Source organism: Filicampus tigris, chromosome 3 (assembly GCF_054856515.1).
Source record: "Filicampus tigris isolate MCC_2025a chromosome 3, RoL_Ftig_1.0, whole genome shotgun sequence".
NCBI classification, from domain to species: Eukaryota; Metazoa; Chordata; class Actinopteri; order Syngnathiformes; family Syngnathidae; genus Filicampus; species Filicampus tigris.
In genome coordinates, this window is record NC_141219.1 from 24,164,068 (window position 1) to 24,185,509 (window position 21,442).

General features: G+C 40.2%; 2 protein-coding genes and 1 long non-coding RNA gene across 7 annotated transcripts in view; 1 reads left to right on the forward strand and 2 right to left on the reverse strand.

Annotated features, from left to right (window-relative positions):
• The first annotated feature begins 517 nt into the window (after positions 1-517).
• Positions 518-9,677, forward strand: LOC147150367 (uncharacterized). The gene is made up of 6 exons (XM_086026627.1): positions 518-531; positions 6,462-6,529; positions 6,723-6,830; positions 8,121-8,325; positions 8,475-8,850; positions 8,976-9,677. Exons 2-5 carry the CDS (start codon positions 6,507-6,509, stop codon positions 8,571-8,573), a joined length of 435 nt encoding a protein of 144 aa, XP_085882753.1. The 5' UTR covers positions 518-531; positions 6,462-6,506; the 3' UTR covers positions 8,574-8,850; positions 8,976-9,677.
• Positions 9,678-11,631: 1,954 nt separating this feature from the next.
• On the reverse strand, positions 11,632-14,032 carry LOC147150368 (uncharacterized). 2 transcript variants are annotated; one of them, XR_015086281.1, is made up of 3 exons: positions 13,697-14,032; positions 12,159-12,200; positions 11,632-11,850 (listed from the first exon to the last, which is right to left on the reverse strand). It is a non-coding gene; the product is annotated as an uncharacterized LOC147150368 (long non-coding RNA). The 2 variants fall into 2 exon arrangements; XR_015086282.1 differs by lacking the exons at positions 12,159-12,200; positions 13,697-14,032 and adding an exon at positions 13,019-13,636.
• Positions 14,033-14,692: 660 nt separating this feature from the next.
• The window catches only part of gramd2aa (GRAM domain containing 2Aa), a 30,359-nt gene continuing 23,609 nt past the window's right edge, over positions 14,693-21,442 (reverse strand). For 3 of the 4 annotated variants that reach the window (XM_086025460.1, XM_086025463.1, XM_086025462.1), the window contains exons 7-12: positions 18,573-18,644; positions 18,436-18,492; positions 17,921-18,098; positions 16,807-16,900; positions 15,929-16,033; positions 14,693-15,801 (exon numbers count right to left, since the gene is read on the reverse strand). In XM_086025460.1, the coding sequence (XP_085881586.1) occupies positions 15,798-15,801; positions 15,929-16,033; positions 16,807-16,900; positions 17,921-18,098; positions 18,436-18,492; positions 18,573-18,644 (510 nt within the window). In that variant the 3' untranslated portion in view covers positions 14,693-15,797. Of the gene's footprint in view, positions 15,802-15,924; positions 16,034-16,806; positions 16,901-17,920; positions 18,099-18,435; positions 18,493-18,572; positions 18,645-21,442 lie in introns of those variants that run through there. The other variant, XM_086025461.1, reaches the window with a different exon arrangement.

Here is a 21,442-nt window from a genome sequence, read left to right on the forward strand (position 1 = left end):
ACATGCAAACTCACAGGGAGCCGGGATCGAACCCATGATCTCTGAACTGTGAGGCGGACGTGCTAACCAGTCGACCACCGTGCCGCCCATAGGAAAACATCTATCCATCCCTTATTGATACCGCTTATCCTCACAAGGGTCGCGGGGCGTGCTGGAGCCTATCCCAGCTGTCTTCTGGCAGTAGGCGGTGGACACCCTGAATTGGTTGCCAGCCAATCGCAGGGCACACAAAGACAAACATCCGCACTCACAATCACACCTAGGGGCAATTTAGAGTGTCAATCAACCAAACCATGCATGTTTTTTTTGGAATGTGGGAGGAAATCGGAGTACCCGGAGAAAACCCATAGGAAAACATTGTTTGCCAAATGCCTTTGAAATCTCCTGTCCAATAGGTGGCGATATGCACCAAGGACACGTAACCCACCAAAAACAAGACGAAGAAGCAGCAGCAGAAAAAGAACAACTGTACACAATCACATCCGGTTCGATGACAAAGTCTCCCGCCAAAGACTGGCAGCTGTGTTTTCAGTGAGTAATTTCAACATTTTTAAACTGTCTACTTGCCATTTATATACAAATGTATGTATGTACACTATTTAGGAGCATAATTACGGCACCGAGGCCTTCAAGTTTGTTTATTGTTACTCGCTACGTCACTGGAAGCTCACTAGCTATCGTAAAACAATATCAACAAAGGTGGCTGTTAGCTGGGACGCCCACAAATATAACTCAGCTGTCAATCGAGGAAAGCGTTTGACTTGAATGTTTTTTCTGTCTTCCTCATCGAAGCTGAGGTCCACAATGGAAGAGTGCTGGCTTCACATGTGGGGAGAGATTTGTCTCAAAATTATTCACACAAATGCATCCGCGATTTTCACGTGTTTTTCAGCTCCACAAATAATTGTGATTTTCACAAATGTATTTCACTCAAATAACTAAATATTTATGTTTTTGAATTGAAAGATTTAGTTGCACCAAAATGTGCTTTTCAGATCGACAAATATATTCGTGATTTTCACATTTTTTATGTGCATTTATCATGACTTATAGTGTAAATATTCAAGTCTTCGTGTGAAATGTCGAATGTGCATTTGTGGATCAGCAGGCGCGCCGTTTCATGTTGTTGTCACACGCACACAAGTCTCAGGTATTTATTTACATGTGTGGAAAGGTCATCCATGCTCATTCTGCTACAGGCAGTGTTGCTGTTTCTATTTAATGCGCTACATCCCGTTTTTTGTTTAAAACTTCGAAGTTGAAAAACGGAAAACTGATCTTTTATGTATTTATTTGACACAACTCGGGAAACAAAATACGACCATAATTTGTTCACCCCAAGCTTGTTTTGCCTTGACATGAAGACGTTCTTCTACGCCTTCTCTTGTCTGCTGCTACAGCAATGTCGAGTTGGCAGCAGCACTTCTACATGAAACATCCAAATCGCCTATTACATTTTTTTTTTTAATTCTAAAAAAAAAGATTTGTTGTCAGTTTTGTTTTCATTTTGTTTTTTGGAACAAATATTGACAAAACAAGTTTTTTTAAATTCATGTTTTTACTACCCGTTTTGTTTAATGAACAAATGATGTTGGAGACAGTGACACTACACTCTAGCGTACTGAATAGGGATGGCCTTTAAATCACATGTGAATGTTGACAACTGCTGTGTGTGGGATAGATGACACCAGAGTGGATTTTTACTCGGGTACCATCCGACTCCCACAAGGAAAAAAAATCTCAGTCCCAGACCACAGTATAGAAAAAAATTAATTGAAAAACCTGTCCCATACCGTCCTGATGAAATCGACTTCTATCCCGCCGCGCTCCGTTCAGCATGACTGCACTCCCTTACCGCTCCCTATTTTAGAGGTCAGATACATTAGATAAGTAAGTGAATATTTTGCCCCCCCCTCAAAGGCTCTCTATTTTCTCAACATTTTTTTTCCTACTGCAGGCCCTTTGCACTTTTTCAGTTGGTTGCACCAGCACAGGATCTGGTTGCACCCTTTTTTGGTTTGGTACAGCATGACCATATTTGCTGATGTATAGTCGTCTCAGTTGTCTGTTTTTCAACTTTGTTTTGCAACAAGCAGTGGCTGACGAAACAGGTCAATTACCAGAGCTGGGCACTTGACCATTTTTTTGCCGGTCCGGCCGCGACCCTCCACCCTTGACTTGGGTACCGTTCCGGCCGCGACCCTCCGGCCATATTCATGAACATTGTCGCCCCCCGACCCCCCCCAAAAAAAGCGTCCGTGATTGACGTCGCTGCTGGAGAGATGCTAACGGCAGAGGCTTTTGAAGGATCATTAGTTGGCTAATTTACTATTCGAGCCCGCCGTGGACACACTTCAAATGCGCCAGTAGTATTTACCCAACTGTGTGCTTCCTTGCATTGCGAGTCCCGGGGTTGGATTTGTCGTATTGTATAATTATTTGGATTGTAGAAGAAGAAGCCACAGAAGTCGTAGTCAAGTTACTTATTTATTTTGCACACTTCAAAATAAAAACATACCAGCAAACCACTGTACACTGCAGGTTTGCTATGGTGTATTTCCGGAAGTAGTGAACGCCAGAAAAAGTGCATGAACTACACCTTGATGTGCTAGCGTCTGAATATACTCGTGGACACAAATTGTTTTGAAACGAGTCGGGGGGGGGACGTCGCTTCAAAAAGACAGCGACAACAATGCATATCGTGCCTGCTACAACCATACAGGGACCGAGATGACTAGACAAACGCACATTCGACAATTCACCCGCAGATTCATGGTAATGCACACACAACTGGAAAAAACACGGGAAAATCACCAATATATTTGTGGATCTGAAAAACATGTGAACATCGTGGATGCATTTGTGACTAATTTTGAGGCAAATCTCTCCCCATGTTCACCTGCTGCTGGTCTACCTGCACATCTCACCATCGACATATTCTTCAAAGGTATGCATGCTGCTTGTTCCTTCCATTTTCTTCTGTGTAGCATTATGTCTCTAGTGGCTCGAGAGAGTCAAAACATTAGGGACAGCGGCACAGTCTAATGACTAGGGATAGACCGATTTGCTTTTTTCAGAGCAGGTACCGATACCGATTATTAGTTGTCAAGGTGGCCGATAACCGATATTTGAAGCCGATATTTATTTGTAGAAAAAAAGGGTAAAATGCTGTCACATTTATGAATAATAAAAACTCCAACACTTGACTTAGTTTAAATGCCTTTAAGCCCATGTTTATTAAACAACTTCAGTGATTTACAAGATGTTAAAGCTTTTCTAGATCTTGAAAAATAGACAACTTTTTTGTTTTAACTTTTGTTTTAAGTCTCAGGCTCAGCTGCATGTCTAACAAACATCTTACAGTAAATAGTTTTCCAAAAATACACTATAACTGAAATGTTTATCTTTCACACATCTTTGTTTTTAGCAAGTTCAAAAACATAAAAGTGAATCCTCAACGCAGCTACTAGCCAGATAAATAAGCATGTTTCCAAGACCCGACTTTCACACGCAGTACTTTGCCGTCAATTTTTGCAACATGTACAGCACTTGGAGCGGTGGTTGTTTTAAAGTGCTCTATAAATATAAAAGTTTTATAATATAAAAGTTGAGTTTAGCTTTTCATTATGTGGCTTACACACTGGCACTCACTCACGTCTTACTTTTATCACCATTTCCCGATATTATCAGCAACTTCTCTCAGGAGCCATGTCATTCACAAAGCAAATGAACTGTTGTGACATTGGGGGAGTGGTTAGCTTGAGCCGCAAGGCAGCTTACTGTGACGAGCAGAACTGCCGCTTGTGTTTATATGACATTGAAGGGCTCATTGTAATGTTACAAGTGAGTTATAGTCGACTGACATTTACTAAAATTTCGGCGAAGTCTATTGCATTACCTTCTCACTCGCCGACTCCCGTCGTGTATGTGCCTGGCTCTTCCAGGAGACAGAGCGAGAGAGCGAACACGCAGCTTTACGCTGATTGGCTGTTACGCACTGCACAAGGAACCAATCACATGGTGCTTTGGGCGGACCAATCTGCCTGTGCAGGGCCAGTCGTGCAGCAAACACGAATAAAGCAATTTTTAATTTATCGGCCTTAAAATATAAAAAAAAGGCAGATGCCGATAATCGCAAAAATTGCAAATATCAGCCCCGATAATCGGCACGGCCGATAATCGGTCTATCCCTACTAATGACGCCCAATGTTGTTATCTTATAAATACACTTTTAATTGAAATCGTGGCTATGAAAAAAAGCAAGTAGCAAGTTATGATTAAATAAAATTAATGAAAAATCAACAACTAAAGTAAAATAAAAAATACTTTTACAAAAATGAAAATCGTCCCCCCTTCTGGGTTCAGACTGCAAATGCACCACTCTGTGAGCACCCATAAAGATTGATTGTAGAGGCAGCTGTTAAAGACAGAGCAGTCAAATTGTATGTTATCAATAAATGTAGTGTGTTGGGGCGTGACGTTGCCAGACAGAAAGATCCTCCACCCCAACATCGACAACTTAGCCAAACCTTTGAGTATGCGGTGTACAGGTGCAGCTTCACTGAGAGGCGTCTTGAATATGTTGCTGACCAAAATGTTGTGTTGCTTTTTTTTTTGTGCTGGTGATTGCAGTGAATAAGTCATTAAATAGATAAGCCATTACAAAAATGTAAATTCTATTGTAAATAAATGTAATCACTCAAAATAAATAAAAACACCTCTTAATTAAAGCAGCACTATGCAATAAATCGACCTTAATAACATTTTTTCACAACTCTTTCGATGAAACATTGACTTACAAGTACAGTAATTGAATGGGACTTCATGCCCTGAGGGGGTCTGTATCGTTTTTACTAGTACAAAGCAACTTTGAGGAGGATGCGATCAACCCTGGCACACAAAAAAATACAAATGTCCTGAATTGCTTTACGGCATACTCACTTCCTGCTTTCGCTATAAGGACAGCTCAGGATTTCACAAAACTACGCGCTGGCATGCATGGGAAATGTGGTTGATTTTTGTCAAAACACTACCGCTTTTGTCCACATGGCGCCGCCATAATCAACAAAAACTGACATATGACACAGTGTTGCTTTAAATACTTACAGTACATCTTTTCTTGTGTCACCAACAGAGACTTACTCATTTAGAATCTAATACAACGCAATATGATGTTATGGTCTTAAAAATAAATAAATAAATACAAACTCAAAATAAAAACACCTTTGAATTATTAAGAATGTCATGACTTATCTAAATTGATCCTGAAAAAAAAAAAAAGTTAGTTCTGTCAAGCGATTAATTTATTTGAAGTAATTAATGCAAAATTTTACATAAATCGTGATCACATTTTTTCAACTATAATTTTATACAAAGCTTGTAACAGATATTTACTTTAGCAAACTCTTGGAATTAAAAAAAAATTAGAGTATATTTTGATTCAGAGGCTGTTCAAATTTGATTTGCTTTCTTTGATACTTAAATGTGATTCTTTGAGTATGTGGGGATTGTGCCTTTTCTGTTGCTGGTCCTTCCGTTTGGAATGACCTTCCATTAAATGTCAAGCAAGCGCCCTCGCTCTCCATTTTTAAAACCTGTTTGAAGACACATTTCTAGCCTTGGGCTTTTGATCCGACGTGAGACTGACACTTTTCTGCTGTTTTCCAGTGTCTACTGTATGTAGTTATCTGTGTTTTAATTTATTGCGTTCACTTGTTATATCATTGCTATTTTGTTATTGTAATGTGTAGTGCTTTGTGACAGCTACGTCCATTATATGAAATGCGCTATATAATTAAAGTTGTATAGAATACAACTGTTGAACGATACGCCAAAGACATACAAGTAATATGGTATTTGGCTTTGCAAAGTGCACAAATTGTTTTGGATCTCTCCAATGAGTAACTTTTTAAAGTAAAACTACATAGAAGTCCATCTTTGTCTGTCTTTGCACCAGTGACTCTCCTCTTAAAATTGGCTGCAAGGTGAGCAGAGGTTAGCTGCCACCGGAATAAAATAAAACTGAGTTCTTTTTTTTTTTTTTTTTTTTCAAACGCTTTATGAAATTTAAATGAATCTCCAGATTGAACGCTTTAATTTTGACAGCCCTAATTAGAATCCAAAATCGTATTAATGGACAATTGAATCTGCTATTCCCCCAATTAATAATTTAACATTCTAATACAAAGGATTATTTGGGCCATGGGAAAAAGAACAAACAAAAATGTGTCATCTGTAAACTTCACAAGTTTTCTACTTTTGATAAAAGTTGTGTATTTTGGAAATGTAAAGTAATACTTATCAGGTAATGTAGTGTTGTAAAATGAGAAGTGTAAAGTGGCATTTTTACGAGGGCAGGTAAAGCAATGATATGAAGGGCATCAGATTGCTGCCTATTGGAGTAGTTTTCATTTTTGTGTATGTTTGAAAAATATTAAACTACTCTATCTTAATATTTTCAGTTGGAGGACTTTGAGGCCGTGCTTGAGCTGTTGATTGTAAGGCGCATGAGGAGCTCATTGGATGTCAGGTGTGTGGAGAGAAAGCCACCAGCTGATTGCTCACACAGATCCATGACGTGTGTGGGCACATTTGCAAATGTTAAAAGTGAAACTATACCACCCTATTTTACTCATAATATGACTTGAATCTTAAAATAGACAATTTAAAACTTGTATGTACAGAAGAGTGTTACTTACTGCTTTTATTTTCTGCCTGAGCAGATGGATGGAGGAGGCTTCGTGCTCAAAGGTGCAGCCGACGGAATTGTGGGACATGCGGAAGGCAAGGAAAGGAAAGGAAAGGGAAGGCTACGCTGCATTTGGACCCGAGTGAGTACTGAGCCAATGTGTGATGTCACATCGCACCACAAGGTGGATGTGAGTGCACTCAACTTCAACTTCTGCAGGACACAACACCATGGTCAGACAATTCTGGACATGATGTGGGCCAAGTTAAATTAGTTAAAAAATAATGTCATATTGAAAAAAAAAAATATATATATATATATATTTTTTTTTGATGAACTTAGTTCACATCAGTTTGACGATGGTGTTGTGCTGTACACTTAGTTTGTGTCCCAGTGCGCTCACGTCCCCCTTTGGTGCCATCGCCTAAGTGTGTGCGCGTCATTTGAAGTAAGTGACATCACACATGAGCTCGTCAAGCAGGCAACACTTAAGCTGCTTCCATCGTCAATGTCTGTGTGTGCAACTTGTTAGCTCACATAAACATTGATTGGTGAAATACTTTCAAATTGTCATGTTAGCTTCTCTGTACAATAAATTGTTCAACTTGAATTGGAGTCTTTGTGTTTTATTGGTAAATCTGCCCTCATTTGAAGCCGTTCATGCGTGTCGGTTGCTGCAGTGGAAAACTATTCCAAAGGCCACTTGAGGTGAGAGTTGCACGTCAGTCACTACTGCTGTGGACACAAGTGTCACATTGCTACTCCTGTTTGTCTCCTCATGACTCAAAACTCGAGCAATCTTTAAATTCATCCAGTTTTGGGTCATGTGATATTGAGGGGAATAGTAAAAGGCCTGTGTCGCATGTAGTGACTGTAGTGCAACTTTGACCTCAAGACTCATAAGTGCCTTAAAAAAAAAACTGCTGCTAGGACTGCCCCTAACTCCGCCCAATTTCAAATCCACCAATCATGACATGGCTCGAATTTGCATAGCCAATCAGAATGCAGCAATTTGCATAACTGCAGCCACTTTTGCCAATCTGACCAATCACGGCGCTTTGAATTTGCATAACCACGCCCACTTCACAACCCACCTATCACATCGCGTCTAATTTGCATAGTCCCGCCCACCCATTGACCAATCATAGCCTTTTATACATATTGCTCCACCCACTTCCAGACCCAACAGCGAATCAGAAGGCCTCATTCCAGCCTTGCCCCACCTACTTTCCCCGCAAATTTTTTTTTTAAAAATTAAAAAAAAAAATTTAAAAAAAAATTTTTTTTAAATTGGAAAAAAAAATTCGGAAAAATATTTTTGAATTTGTTTTTTGTTTTGTTACTTTGCTTGAAGCAAGTGTTTTGTGATGTGTGTGAGAATGAAGTTGAGAGCTTAAGTGTTATTTGTAATCAAGCTTTATTTCTTTTGCAGAGTAGACAATCACAAACAAACAAGTTACAAGTCGGATGACAATCTGCTGCGTGCTGAAGCGGTCGGCCAGCGAGAAGACAAAGTTGCAAGTCTGATGACAGCCTGCTCGTTGCGAAGTGGTCGGCCAGCGAGAAGAACCAACGTCTGGTGCAGAAGATGTTTGGGGCTTGAAACCTTCCAGCGAGCAGGACTCAAGTCTTCACAGGTGAGTTATCATGCAAGATGATCTTGTTCCTTGCTGCCTAGAAAGGGGAAGAAAAACAAAGCATTGGGTCAGAAATTTGTCATGAGGATTGTGCAGTGAAAATAATTTCAAGACCATACCGTCCAAGTGTAAATCCCATTTCTTCTCAGGCTGCCTCATGGATGAGCAAGCAACAAGGCAAACGTGTTGCTGCGAGCAGATACTCTTTCTCCACCCTGGACACAAGAACAAAATCACTCAACTTTTGAGACAACTAGAACATGCTAGCTGAAATGAAGTGTTCCTTTTCTTACCAGCAGAGGACTCATCCTCAGGCAGACGCACTTAGCCAATTGTTGCAGCTCGTAGCACTCCGGTGGCGCCATCTGCAGGACAAGGAACATGTGAGAAGACAATTCTATTACTAACCTGAAATGCAGTCATCTGGAACGCCATGGAGACAAGTTGGATGAAATATAAAGACCATCTCCTCGTCGCTGCATGGTGAAGTCATCAGTTGGCCAGCGTGTGGACCTAAAGACAAAGGCGAGTTAAAAGTCAACTCAAGCTTATGGCATCAGCAACATGCCATGAATGTATAGTGTTTCACCTTTAACGACAACATGGCGAATCATTTTTGGTTGACTTTCGGGTGTTTTGATTCACTGTAGACTGGAACCTTCCACTGCAGCAGCTCGTCGAGCTCCTGAAACTCTGGAGCTGTGCGGGGACTTCTTCCGGATGGACAAACTTGCAAATACCAAACAACGGACCAGACAAGCTGCTATTTTTAGTAAGTTTATTTGCATGTCTTGGTATTGAAAATGTAGGCAGCTTTGAGGACCTTCCACATTTAGAAAAATGTCTTTGCCCAACAGGTGGAAGAGTCCCTGACGGCACTCTGACTGGAAGCTGCAGTGCATGCCAAATCCAAGAAAAAGCAGGAGTGCTCTTTCAACATGCAGTTTTTTTGTCGCCTGTTGAACCGGTCAGCAAGTTTGTCTTTTGCAACAGGTCCCAACCTTGACGAAGAGGAGCGCGACTTCACAAGTTGATCCATGATGATCAGGTTCTTCAGCGCCACCTTGTGGGTCGCTGTCCTGCCCGGTTTCCATTGCACCCATCTGCAACACACCCGCTTAAAATGATCAGCAATCGTTTTAGGAGCCTGATCATTTCAATCAGCTGTGGCGCAGCAGGGAGACAAAACCTTCAGGAAACAGGATTGGAGACTTCTGATTAGTGTCCTGACTGCAACTTTGGCAAAACTGCAGAGAAAAAAAATGCTCACTTGATACACCGCCATCTTGTTTCACAGCTATCAATGAAGCTCTGGCATGACTGCAGAAAAGGAGGGGGAGGAAAAACAAAAAGCAGAAGTTTGGATGGGACACTGCTGGAAAGTCACGTCGGGTCTCCTGACATCCAAAATCCTGGCTGGTGCCTCTTCCTGGAGTGATACTGCAAAAAACATTAAAGTTGACATTGAGTGCATGTTCCCACCTGACTCAGCTGTCAAATCCAGGTGCAGAAAGTAAAAGCCCTGCCGCCACAGTTTGGCTGTAGCCGCAGGTGCTTCCACCAAGCGGCAGGTAAACGAGCTCCCCAGAAGCTGGTTGAGTGGAAGCACCTGTGGCGCAAATCAAACTGTGGCTGCAGGACTTTTACTTATTGGACCTGGATTTGACACACCTTTGCTGATTGAGAAGATCGCAGCAGGCCCCCTGGTCAGCGCATGCTGAAATAATTAGTCAAACATTTGTACATGTATGAAAGTGTGTGTTTTACCAGTGAGGAAAGCAGAGCTGGACGCCTCTTCAACAACACGGTGGCCTGACAGACGAGGGAACGTAAGCATTAGACTTTAAAATGCTCTCAGCCTGACAAGCTAGTGGCTCAGCAACCTGACATTTGGTAGACATGCAAAAGTCTCATGTCCCAAAAAGACACCAAGTCAGCCATTTTAAGGCTCATTATGTTGAAGACGTCAGCCTGTGGACAGAAATGAGACAATCAACACGCAGGCACGAAAATATACCTGATTTATTCAGTGTAATTGTGAAGTTTTGTCTAGTTACCTTCCGCAAAACGGCACTTTCGTCCAGATGCTGGAAAAGATTTGAGCAAATGCTTTGTTAGTCATCGTCACACAAAGTAGCTGCATTACTGTTGAATAAACATCAAGTTAAACATGAATAAATATTTTAATTATTGCGTTCTTCCGTTTCAGCATGTACGTTGCAAAAGCGCGTTTTGATGCAATTTAAAGTCGTAGGAAGCGTTAATTACCAACGCTAGGGCAAACGCTTTAGCTTGCCACATTAGCCATGCGTGAGCATGCCAAAAGTGATTCTTGAATCAAAGTGACCAAAAGCAGTGAGTTTTAAGAGGCTATTAAAGATTAATCACTCACCTTTTCAAAGGTTTCGATGATCTTGTGTAGGAGATGTGTGCGGAGCAGCTTGTGGACGGCCAGAGGCTGACAGCGAGCTGAGACAGAATAATTTGTGTCTTTTTCCCCGACTTAAATAGGTTTCCGGTGATGACGTCACTTCCAGAGAAAAAAATAAATAAAAACCTTTCATTTAACACAGAAAGCTAAGTAGTCGACGCTAGTAAATATGTTGTGTTACATTGAAAATGCAGGCGCGAAATAATAGAAACATTGTCATATATACTTGCCAGGGCTCGAACCCGGGTTGCCTGCATATGAGGTTGGTGGTGCACTCCGCTTGACCATCACCCAGTTGCAGTCCTTGTGTCTCTCAACACTATATATAAGATATGATGATGCAATGAAAATTTGTGTAAATTAATGCACACATACAAACAACCGAGCTACCTTAGTAGGTCTGACATGGTCGAACGGTTAACGTAGTGACTTGTTTTCTGAGAGACCCGGGTTCGATCCTCACTCTTTGCTCCATTTACAAATTAAATGGAGAACAAGGCAAGAATTGAACCCGGGTCTCCGGAACACCAAGCCACTTCTTATACCACTCGCCCATCTTGACGGAGAAATTTTGAAACAACAGTTGGGAGTTGGCTGCAGTCTTCCAAACACATCTACGGCCACCCGAGCCGCTCGTCCTCAGTTACATGAAAAAAAAAAAGAAATGTAATTGGGAAGATCTTTGGCAACCCTCATGAAGTGATCACTTCCACCGCTAACATTCCACGTGGACTGTGTGATGACACTCAAACCGAACAAATAACCCCAAACCACCAGTGCGTACTACCATTAACTTCATTATGTCATCCATCGGGAGAGAGTTTGCAAAGTCAACGTGGTTTGAAATTGAAGACGAACATGACAAATAGGCAGTGTAGTTTGTTACTTTGCTTTATTGGTGATCGTAAATAAAGTGCTTGACTAAAACACACGTGTTTTCTTGTCTGCTTCAGTCACAAACAGTTCGTGTTTTAGTTTCAAGATGCTTTGTCGATAAAGACAACTCTGCTGGGAGGTTGAGCAGCGTCTCGTCTCGTTAGTTGGGGGGAGTGTGTGGGTCGCTACTAGTCCGACGTCGGGTCTGTAGCCTTCACCTGCAACACACAACGAAACATGGTGAAATCAAATTTAATAATAATAACTATTAATATTATTGGAGAGAAAAATGGGAAGTCTTTCCGACGGCCCCCCCCAAAGTATTAATACGTGTCATCGGGAATATACACCACCTCTCATCCAACCCACCCCCACCCCCCAAAACCACCACCTCCAAACCAAATTTACCAGTGTGTGCGTGAAAAACATTAACGAGAATAAACGAACAATAGCCACCAAAATGCATGTGCACATCTCAACCCGTGCCCACATAAATCTCTTGAAATATCAAAACAAATCGCCTCACTATTGTATGGGACATGAAGCGTTTTCTTCTTTGAGTGCGCACCTATGGAGAAGAAAATGGTAATGTCCATAAAATCTCAAATATTGGTGCGATCCTTTTGCTATTGACAAAAAAAAAGTATTTTTTTCATTCCCGTTTCGTTTTGAAAAATGAATTCGGACGTTTTTACATTTTAGTATCTGCTTCCAAACCCAATATTCAATGACCAAACGTTAGTCTTAAGGTCCCGCCAGACCGAATCTGCTTCTGTTAGCGACGAAAAGGTTTCGTTATCCTTCTGAAAATCATGACAAACCAGGGTTTAAATGCCCACCCAAAATAAAAGCGATCGACGAAAAAAAATTGTCCACAGCTTGTTCATCGCTAGCTGTTGCCATGGTTACAAGGCACGCACATAGCAGTCGTTTAGCATTTTGAAGATAGCTTCACATTTAAACGCAGCATGTGCTGTCCTTTCCCGTGTCCTCGTTAATAGTTATCACGGAAGAAGATAATTATACAACACCCTAGAGCGATCCCTGTGTGCTGTTTAAAGGTGTATTTACCGTAACATCGGTGATCATTTTGGTTAGCATGTCTTCCTTTTACTGTATGATAGCATTTAGCTAGTGGACGTTCGTTGTTTAATCACTTGTATTACACGCCAGTGTTGCATGGAACAATAGCTTGGTGTGACAAATAAACAACTTGAAGTAAGAACGTTTGCCTCTTATTTGTAGAAGTGATTGAAAAGTGCCCGGCCCTGCCCTGAGATAACCTTGAATGTAGTATATCGATGAGAACACGTTAAGGTAATTTGCCTGAATTAAGACGAATACTACTGTTTGACTATTGTACACAGACTTGTGTATTGTACATACATATTTGACGATTAAGATCGATATCATACTTCGATTACTGGCCAGTAATCCAGTCTTCCTGTTGACGTTTCTAAGGATCCAATTCTCCAATCAATTTCCCGCACACTCGCCTTCCTGTCGAAAGTCTAAGTGTACTTCTCCATCGCTGCAAATTGTTAAATGTCACTTAAAACTTGTAGTCGCGTAAACTATTAAAATCATTTTGATAGTGTCAAAATGACAAGGAGGAATCACGCGTCCGCCGCATGGGATTGTGGGATATACTGCTAATTTTACCACCGTGGTCGGAGCACGATTGTGAACAAAAACAGTACAGAATCCAATTTCATGCTTGTATTTTTATGCAAAATGGGTCTCATTTTATTTTTTAAACCAGCTAAAATTGTTGTTTGTTGTTTTCAGATTTGAGTTTCAAAATCGGAAATATAATTAAGTGAAACCAATGCCGGTGGTGATTTTTTGCCCCAATTTTACAGAAGCGTTGCTGGGTTAGTTTTGGAACCTGAAACCAGGATACACACATTTGCCAAAAATTGTGAGTTTTACAGGAATGTTGAAGCCCCCAAAATACAAATGAATACAGTAATCAAAGACAATAATGTTAAATTCCCTGCTTGTCCAAACAAATAATCTGTATCAATAAAACAAAGATAACATAGTAATAAGAACATATTTTACCGCACATATAATCCATCTCGAGTCCAGGGTTGACACGGAGCAGGTTCCATTGGAATAAATGTGGGAATTCCTGTCATATGCTTTGTATGATCTAGATGTCCCCCAGTTTGCTCCCATTCCCTCGTTAGTGGTTACTGTAGTCAAACTACATCTGTCAATCACTTTTAGACTATTAATTTTGATATTAGGGTAGGTTTTTGTGTTATATCGTATTTTCTTCCCCAGTTTAACACCAATAAAATGCAGATATTCAGGTGAGCAAGTGTAGTCAATTGCAAAACTCAGTTGCACAGCTGAGAAGTCAATAAAATAAATGAGTGAACTATAGTACAGGTAGAGTCCGCCCCCTAGTGGATGTGAGCAGTAATTGTCTGTGGTCTTTTTTGCAATTCACGTCTTGAGTGTCATAATATTGCTTTAATGTTCCGTTATCTTGGAATAAATGTTTGTCTCTCAGCAGTAACACAGTACATGTTTCGTTTTTCTGGCAGTATGTTTACTTCCGTAGTTCAATCTAAAAAGTGTAACCCAAATACAGTTTCGTTAAACATATGCCAGTATTTTTAGAAGGACAGTTTCTACATAATCTTTAGAACAATTTTGATAGGTTTGTTATATAATACATAATTCAAATTTCATGACATGGACTAATGAAATAAATGTTCAGTTTTCCACAATATTCAAATCTATTGAGTTTCACCTCTACAGTATATTGGATCCTGTTATGTTTGTTACTACTTTGTAAATCACTATTAAATTAGGAAATATAGTTAATATACAACTTTAACATTAGTTGGATACATCATCTCACTAATTTAGAGAATTGAATATAAATATTAAAAATTATAGGTTACCATGGTCGTTGTTCTTTGAATTGATATGAAACTTAATGATTAAATCCAAACCAGTGTTAATGTGATGCTATGATAAATCATTTAATTGAGGTTTGAGTATTTAAAGTAATCACAGATAGACATGATTTACAAAAAACCCTGGTTTTGTCTGTCAGCAATTTAATGAACAAGGAGTTAATTACTAAACTAGAATGACTGTCAGCAAAAATCAATACAATCCAATACAATAAAGTCATGATAACATCTACGCTCGTCATTAGTACATCAGTGAGCACTTCATTTGAAATGAACAAAATAAACCACTCTTTAACAACAGATTAATACAGCTATAAATAGACATTCGTTACCAAGTTACCTAATAATTGCATTCACATTGTAATTAACACACAAGAGGCGTTATTGCTTCAGTATATTGCAGTTAAATGCTCTTTTCATTCAGTCAAGTGTTGCAACTTTGTCTCCTTTGTTGCATAAATACCTTTAAAAGTGACAACTGAGTACCTCTGTTCAAGAATAATCCATCCATCCATCCATCCATCTTTGGTCCCAATTGTCCTCATTAGGGCCGCGGTGGTCTGGAGCCTATCCCAGGTGATTCTGGGAGAGAGGCAGGGTACACCCTGGGCTGGTTGCCAGCCAATTACAGGGCACATGTAGACAATTACGCCATCATTCACTCACACACCTACTGTATGAACAATTTAGAGTCGTCAATCAACCTAAAATGCACGTTTTTGGAACGGGGGAGGAAACCACTCAAGCACAGGGAGAACATGCAAACATCAGAGCTGAGATTCGAACCCCTGACCCTCAGAAATGTGAGGCACGTTTGAACCACTATTTCACTGTACAAGAACAATACATATATCTAAAAATGCTTTGAAAATTAGGTGGACACATGTTTTTTTAAAAAGTGCATAAGTCAGGACCGTCAACGGGTTATTTGGTTTACTTCACTGTAGAGTCAGCTGAGCCACAAAGGAAATGTCTTTACTTTCAGTCTTTTCAAGTAATTACCATAACGATGATCACCTGGCTCAGGGTCATTACAGGACACAAATAAAGAGTCTGTTTGCATAGTTTCAAAGTGATCACCAGTCCCATGGCGGGATGGTCCTTAAGACGTCTGGGGACGGGTTAACGGTGCTTCGTCATACGATGAATTGGAGAGTCAGAGACGATTCTGGATCTGAGTGTGGGAAGCTTGACCAGCAGTAGAACCAAAGGCCCATTTAGGGGAGCTGAGGTTACCTGGACAACGGGAAAGCAAGATGGAACCTTGGTCTATGCCCCTCCTCCTCCTCTTCTATTGATTCACACAGAGTAGGTAGGCTATGTGTGTGTATTAAGGAGTAAATTAGTAGTTGGATTTTGTCACCTCTCCCTAAGGGGCAAATGTGGGTTGCTGAGGAAGGAGAGCTGCTGCTCCAGACTGCAGACACGGAATGCCAGGTAGCACGAAGAAAGGATGAGGAGAATGATCCTACCAACAGAACACACACATTGACACATTTGAATTACTACTGCTGTTTTGAAGAAATTCATATATATATATATATATATATATATATATATATATATATATATATATATATATACACACACACACACATATACACACATATATACATATACATATATATACACATATATATACACACACATATATATACATACATACACATATATATGTATATGCTTAAAAAAATATTTGGGGTGGGTTTGTTAAAAAATGTGAATATATATATACATATATATATAAAACATTTATTTTTTAAATCAGTGGATATGCAAATCTGCGGTGATTATGCAAGGGTCGACTGTATATAATAAACACTAAACAGTTTCTTGGGTGATGTGGTATGTCATAGTGAACACTGGTGGGCAACAGTCGACCACTTTGGGGTTATTTTCTTTATTTAGTATTATTTTTTTTTCTGAAAGATGTATCAATGTGAACCTGAATGGTGCTCGGTGATTGACCAGCGACCAATCAAAAAAAGTCTCAACCAGAGTAAAATGAATTTACCCGCGACTCAACAGATGACACGCACAATAGAAAATGGATGGATGGCCAAGAATAAATCCAATTTGGAGTGATTTGAAGGTTTGTGTGTGTTTTACTTGAGCTAATTGCTACATGACAGGACACCATGACTACAGCTGTTAGCTGTTATGTTAGCATTGAGTGTGGACCTGTGAGTGAGCTGTTGTTAGTGTGTGTCAACGTGTTCCCGTCCTTGTTCTCACACTCACAGCAGGGTAAAGAACTTGAGCAGCTGGTATTCCATCTGGCCCAACTCTGCCACTGGCTCTGATAAAAGGCCTCTGTCCGTCTGCAAGGCTCGCTCTGTGACGCACAGACATACACACACACACACACACAAACGTATCACAGAAATCATACTAGCTTCAGATTTAATTCTGTCGCAGCAAGCATGTATTAGTAGTGAAAAACTGACTACCAATGCAGTGTTCCCTTGTTATTTGCTGGGGATTGAAGCCAAGCCCTGCCGAAAATTGGGAACATTTGCAAGGGATTGACAACCCCCTTAAACAAGTTAATAAGTGCCTTAGATGGTGGAAAAGCAACATTTTTCTTTTAGACTCAGCAATGGTCTGTGCAATATGCCCCAACACTCACTTCAACATAGTTCTTTAACATCAAGATGCAGCAAGAAGGTATCAAAGCATTTCTTTTATATTAGACTTAAATTAGAATTGGCAAGTAGTGAATCACAAATATGAGTAATATCACACTACTACAATTTTTTAACATAACATGTTCTTTTTTAGTTACTGTGAGTTACTGTCTTAGTGATTTCTAATATTTTGTCCCTCAAATGTATCTCAACGTGACCAGTATTTAAAGCAGTCCTCAGTATGATGCAGTGCAATTCTACACTTCTGTAAACTACAACCAAAATGGTATGCTATACATTATACAAGCATAATGTTAACATATTGTCATATGAATACATTTCTGAGAGTGTCTATAAACAATGAGCATTATAACCTTTTCTGGGCAAACGCTAATGGCCTATAACTGTGAACAAAACAAAACAATAATGTACGGGTAAGTGCATATTTTCAATCACAATCCGTCCATCTGAAAGCATCTAAACTATCCTCTGACAGCGGATACTTTTTGTGATTATCGGGCTTTAATCTGCATCCTCCCCAGCTTTTTAATACAGCCCCCCTTCACACTCCATTTGGAGCTTAACATGCTGTTGCATAACAGACCAATCGCTCTCCAGTGCAGAGTATTTTGCTCTTTCACGCACATACAGGCATGAATAATCCAAATGACATATATTCAATATGGCGTTTGCATTGTACACAAATTGTTTTCATCTCAGTGTCGGACCTTCCAGAGGCTGCTCTGACTTGAAAGTTGTGGTTGCGGCGTTCAGACTGCTGCTGGAGTTCCCCAGCAGGTCAGGAAGGGAGGAGGACACAGACACCACTGAGGGCTTCCTTCTCCACTTTAACACTGACGGGAATTCATCCACCACTGGAAACTCGTCAGGAGTCGGGAATTCATCCTGGAGCAGAAGAGAACACGTAAAAAAAAAAAAAAAAAGAAAATAATCATATACCCTACATACAGTATAAACTACTATTATTATACTGCGCATGGCTGAACATGTTTAGATATACTTAGCCACACCCTTCAAGACATGTTAGCACATTTTTGAGTGGGGGAAGCCAAGATATTTTTCAAATGGCAATTATTCCCTAGCATTGCCTTAATGAAATTGGCTGTTGTATTTGATCATTTCAGCGTACAGTAACATTTGAAACAACAACCTGTGGTCTCCTCCGAGCAAGTCAAGCCCCAAGCATAGCATGAATCTTTTTGAAGAAAATGCTGTCACTAACCAGTGATAAGGTGGGCCCCTCCATGTACTGCTTTAAACTCAGACTCTTCCCATTGACCTGCAGAGGAGCATGACATCACTTTTTGGAGTGATACACTTGTGTCGCGGTGCATTGTACCGCACCGAGTGTGTACGCACCTGTAGGTGTGTGCAGATCCTACGAAGGACGTCATACACGCTGTCTCTTGATAGAAGTGACACAAATACATACTGAGAAAATAAAAACAGAATGTAAACATACAAAGCATATCACAGACTTTTGTTATGAGCAAAATACATACAAAGGATCTAAGATGCAATGTTACAAATTATATTTATTTTTGCATTGGCCCAGTTCCGTCTAGAAAAGATTTTATGGAAGGAGGAAAAAAAAAAAAAGGCAGAAAAGAATCCCTATTTGAGATATTTAATCTATTTAATCTGGGGTACAAAGAGGATACTGTATTTTCAATCACATTTGCATTTTGAGGAACAATCAAAATTAAGTGATCGGGGACGGGATTATGAAAGGATCCCTCTGAACTTCCATTTCCTAAAGAATACTGTTGTAATTTAGTAATGAGCAGGTGAAAGACAGGCTGTACAAAGACACATACAGTACATCCAGCCCAGTAAGCATATTCTATAATCCCACAGACACATACTGTACTATGTGATTATAGACCTTTATAGAGAATGAGTCATGCATATGTAAGACTTTGCACAACGAGACTTTATCTACTTCAAAAAGATCTCCAGCTCATATCAGAACTGCTGTGTTGGCAAGTGAATCTTAATCAGACTTTTGGACAGTGTTCTCATATTCACGCACAAGAGGAAGACAAATACAGACTCACAATAATTAAAACATTGTGTAAAGAATGAACAGAATAGTGTTGGATTCTGTTTTGACAGAGTTAAATAACATTCAAACTCTTAGTCACGCTGAAAACACAACTTTGTCTCCTTCAAAAGTTTAGTCGTGATTAATTGTTTGTGCTATTTAATACGTCCAGTATTTGCACTCTGAGGTGTGCGCTGGCATATCTGAGTCGAGAGACTAATTCATGAGAACCATTCTAGCAATCATTGATCTATTAGATAAAAACGGTTGGTTGGACACCAAAAACAAGATTACCTGAGTATAATTTGGTTTCAAACCTTATAATGTAAACTTTCTTGCAGTAAGAGAACAAAAAAATAAAACAAGAAAGGCAGTTAAAGTGTCATTTATCTTTGAATTCAGTGGAGCAGTTCCGCTTAAAAACGGGCTGCTTCAAAGATGTGAGAGCAAAAACGGCTTTGCACTGTGCCAACAAGACAGTACTGGGTCCGTTTCCACAGAGAGATGAATGATGTCATCAAGGTGGCATCATCTCTGAATTGAACCAATACGATAGATTTCATAGGCTTAGTTAACACTACGACAGTAAGCTAAATCAAACAAATTGTTTTAATGAAACAAAACAATGCAACACTCTACTGTGTTTAGCCAGCACTTTGGTCCAAACGTCCATAATTCATGTCCTCAAGGAATGTTTGTCATTAAAGTGTGTCTTCAGTGCCACAGAGTAGAGTTTTAACTTTGGTGATGATTATAATTAATAAACGGTTATTGTACTTTGTCTTGGTGTTGAATTGTTCACACTGAATCCACTTTATTAGCATGTTTGTGTGAATTCCCATTAATAGATAACTAAATGCTTAACACTTTAACTGAACTAGAAAAAGAACAAAAAAGTGCAGCTTGTTTGGGGGACTTCTCAAATATCAGAAGATCTCAGCGCAGACTGACGTCCAATTAGACGGCATCGTGGCATCCCTACACTGCTTATAGCCCCATGAGGATAATTACATGATACAGGGCTGCTATGCTATACTGTACAATGATGCATTAAACAGGGCTGCTAAAATGAGTCGACTAGTAACAACTGCGCCAACGAGCAAATCCATCGACGTCTAATAGCCGAGGTGTTATATATTATTTATTTATTTATTTGACACTTTACTTTTCTCTTGAAACTGCATTGTCTCCTGCTGCTCCTGCTGCTAGTCTGCCTGTCACCCGTGCAGTGGTGGTAATCTGGGCCGTCCGTGATGTAAACAGAAGCACTGTGGCTAGAAGCACAGTGGCTAGTGTCATGGCTAACCGTTGTTAGGAGCAGAGATCAAACAACATCACGCAAAATGCTTAATGCGATGCAAACTTGCCTCTCATGGCAGCATGGCGCTGATACGCAAGCATCTAAAAACGAAACTCGCTGTGGCTGATGCCTGATTTAATTCCTGACGTGGTGACAGTCGTGTTGAGGGGCTAGCATTAGCGCACACAGTTTACAGCATGGGTCACCAACTGCGTTCCCCGGGGGCCCCTGTCATGCATGTTTAAGATGTTTCCCTCCTCCAACACAACTGATTCAAATGAGTTTGTCAGCAAGCTCTTCAGAAGCCTGATAATGATCCTGATCATTTGAATCTAATTTGTTGGAGGAGGGAAACATCTAAAACATGCAGGACAGGGCCCTTGAGGACCGCAGTTGATGACCCCTGGTTTACGACGTGTTTGATGCAATGTTGCAACAGCGATATCATTTTTGATTCCGCTAATAAATTGTAGCGTCTACTATGGATTACGGAGGCATTAGTCAGTGAACTCCAGTTTATTAACTAACTAGAACACAGCTACTTTATGGGTATCATGACGCCAAAACACAGACAGCGCACACACATGCTCGCTAGCGCTCTGCCTCATTCCCACACTCATGAACAGGGAGCGCGTTTGGAAATATGTTATAAGGGTGCACTGGTTCACGGCGACTGTTTGGAAACTCAGAGCGTTGTTGAAATGTGCAGTTCAGTTATTTAGAGTGCGCCAAAAACAGAGTGCCGGTGCATTCTCTTGGTCTTTCAACTGGGTACAGTGCCTCAGGCAATGCAGATGGAGCACAAATTGCTGATTGGTTTAGAACATAGGCTGCGTTAGGGATTTAAAGGGAGGGGAGGGATCTCTGCCTCCTCAGAAAACACAC

What these genes read in the sequence shown, in the direction of transcription:
- LOC147150367 (XM_086026627.1), top strand. Translation starts at nt 6,507, where the DNA reads ATGAGGAGCTCATTGGATGTCAG. An exon ending in TACGCTGCATTTGGACCCGA is followed by an intron (nt 6,831 to 8,120) that starts GTGAGTACTGAG and finishes TTTCTTTTGCAG; the next exon opens with AGTAGACAATCACAAACAAA. An exon ending in CAGGACTCAAGTCTTCACAG is followed by an intron (nt 8,326 to 8,474) that starts GTGAGTTATCAT and finishes ATTTCTTCTCAG; the next exon opens with GCTGCCTCATGGATGAGCAA.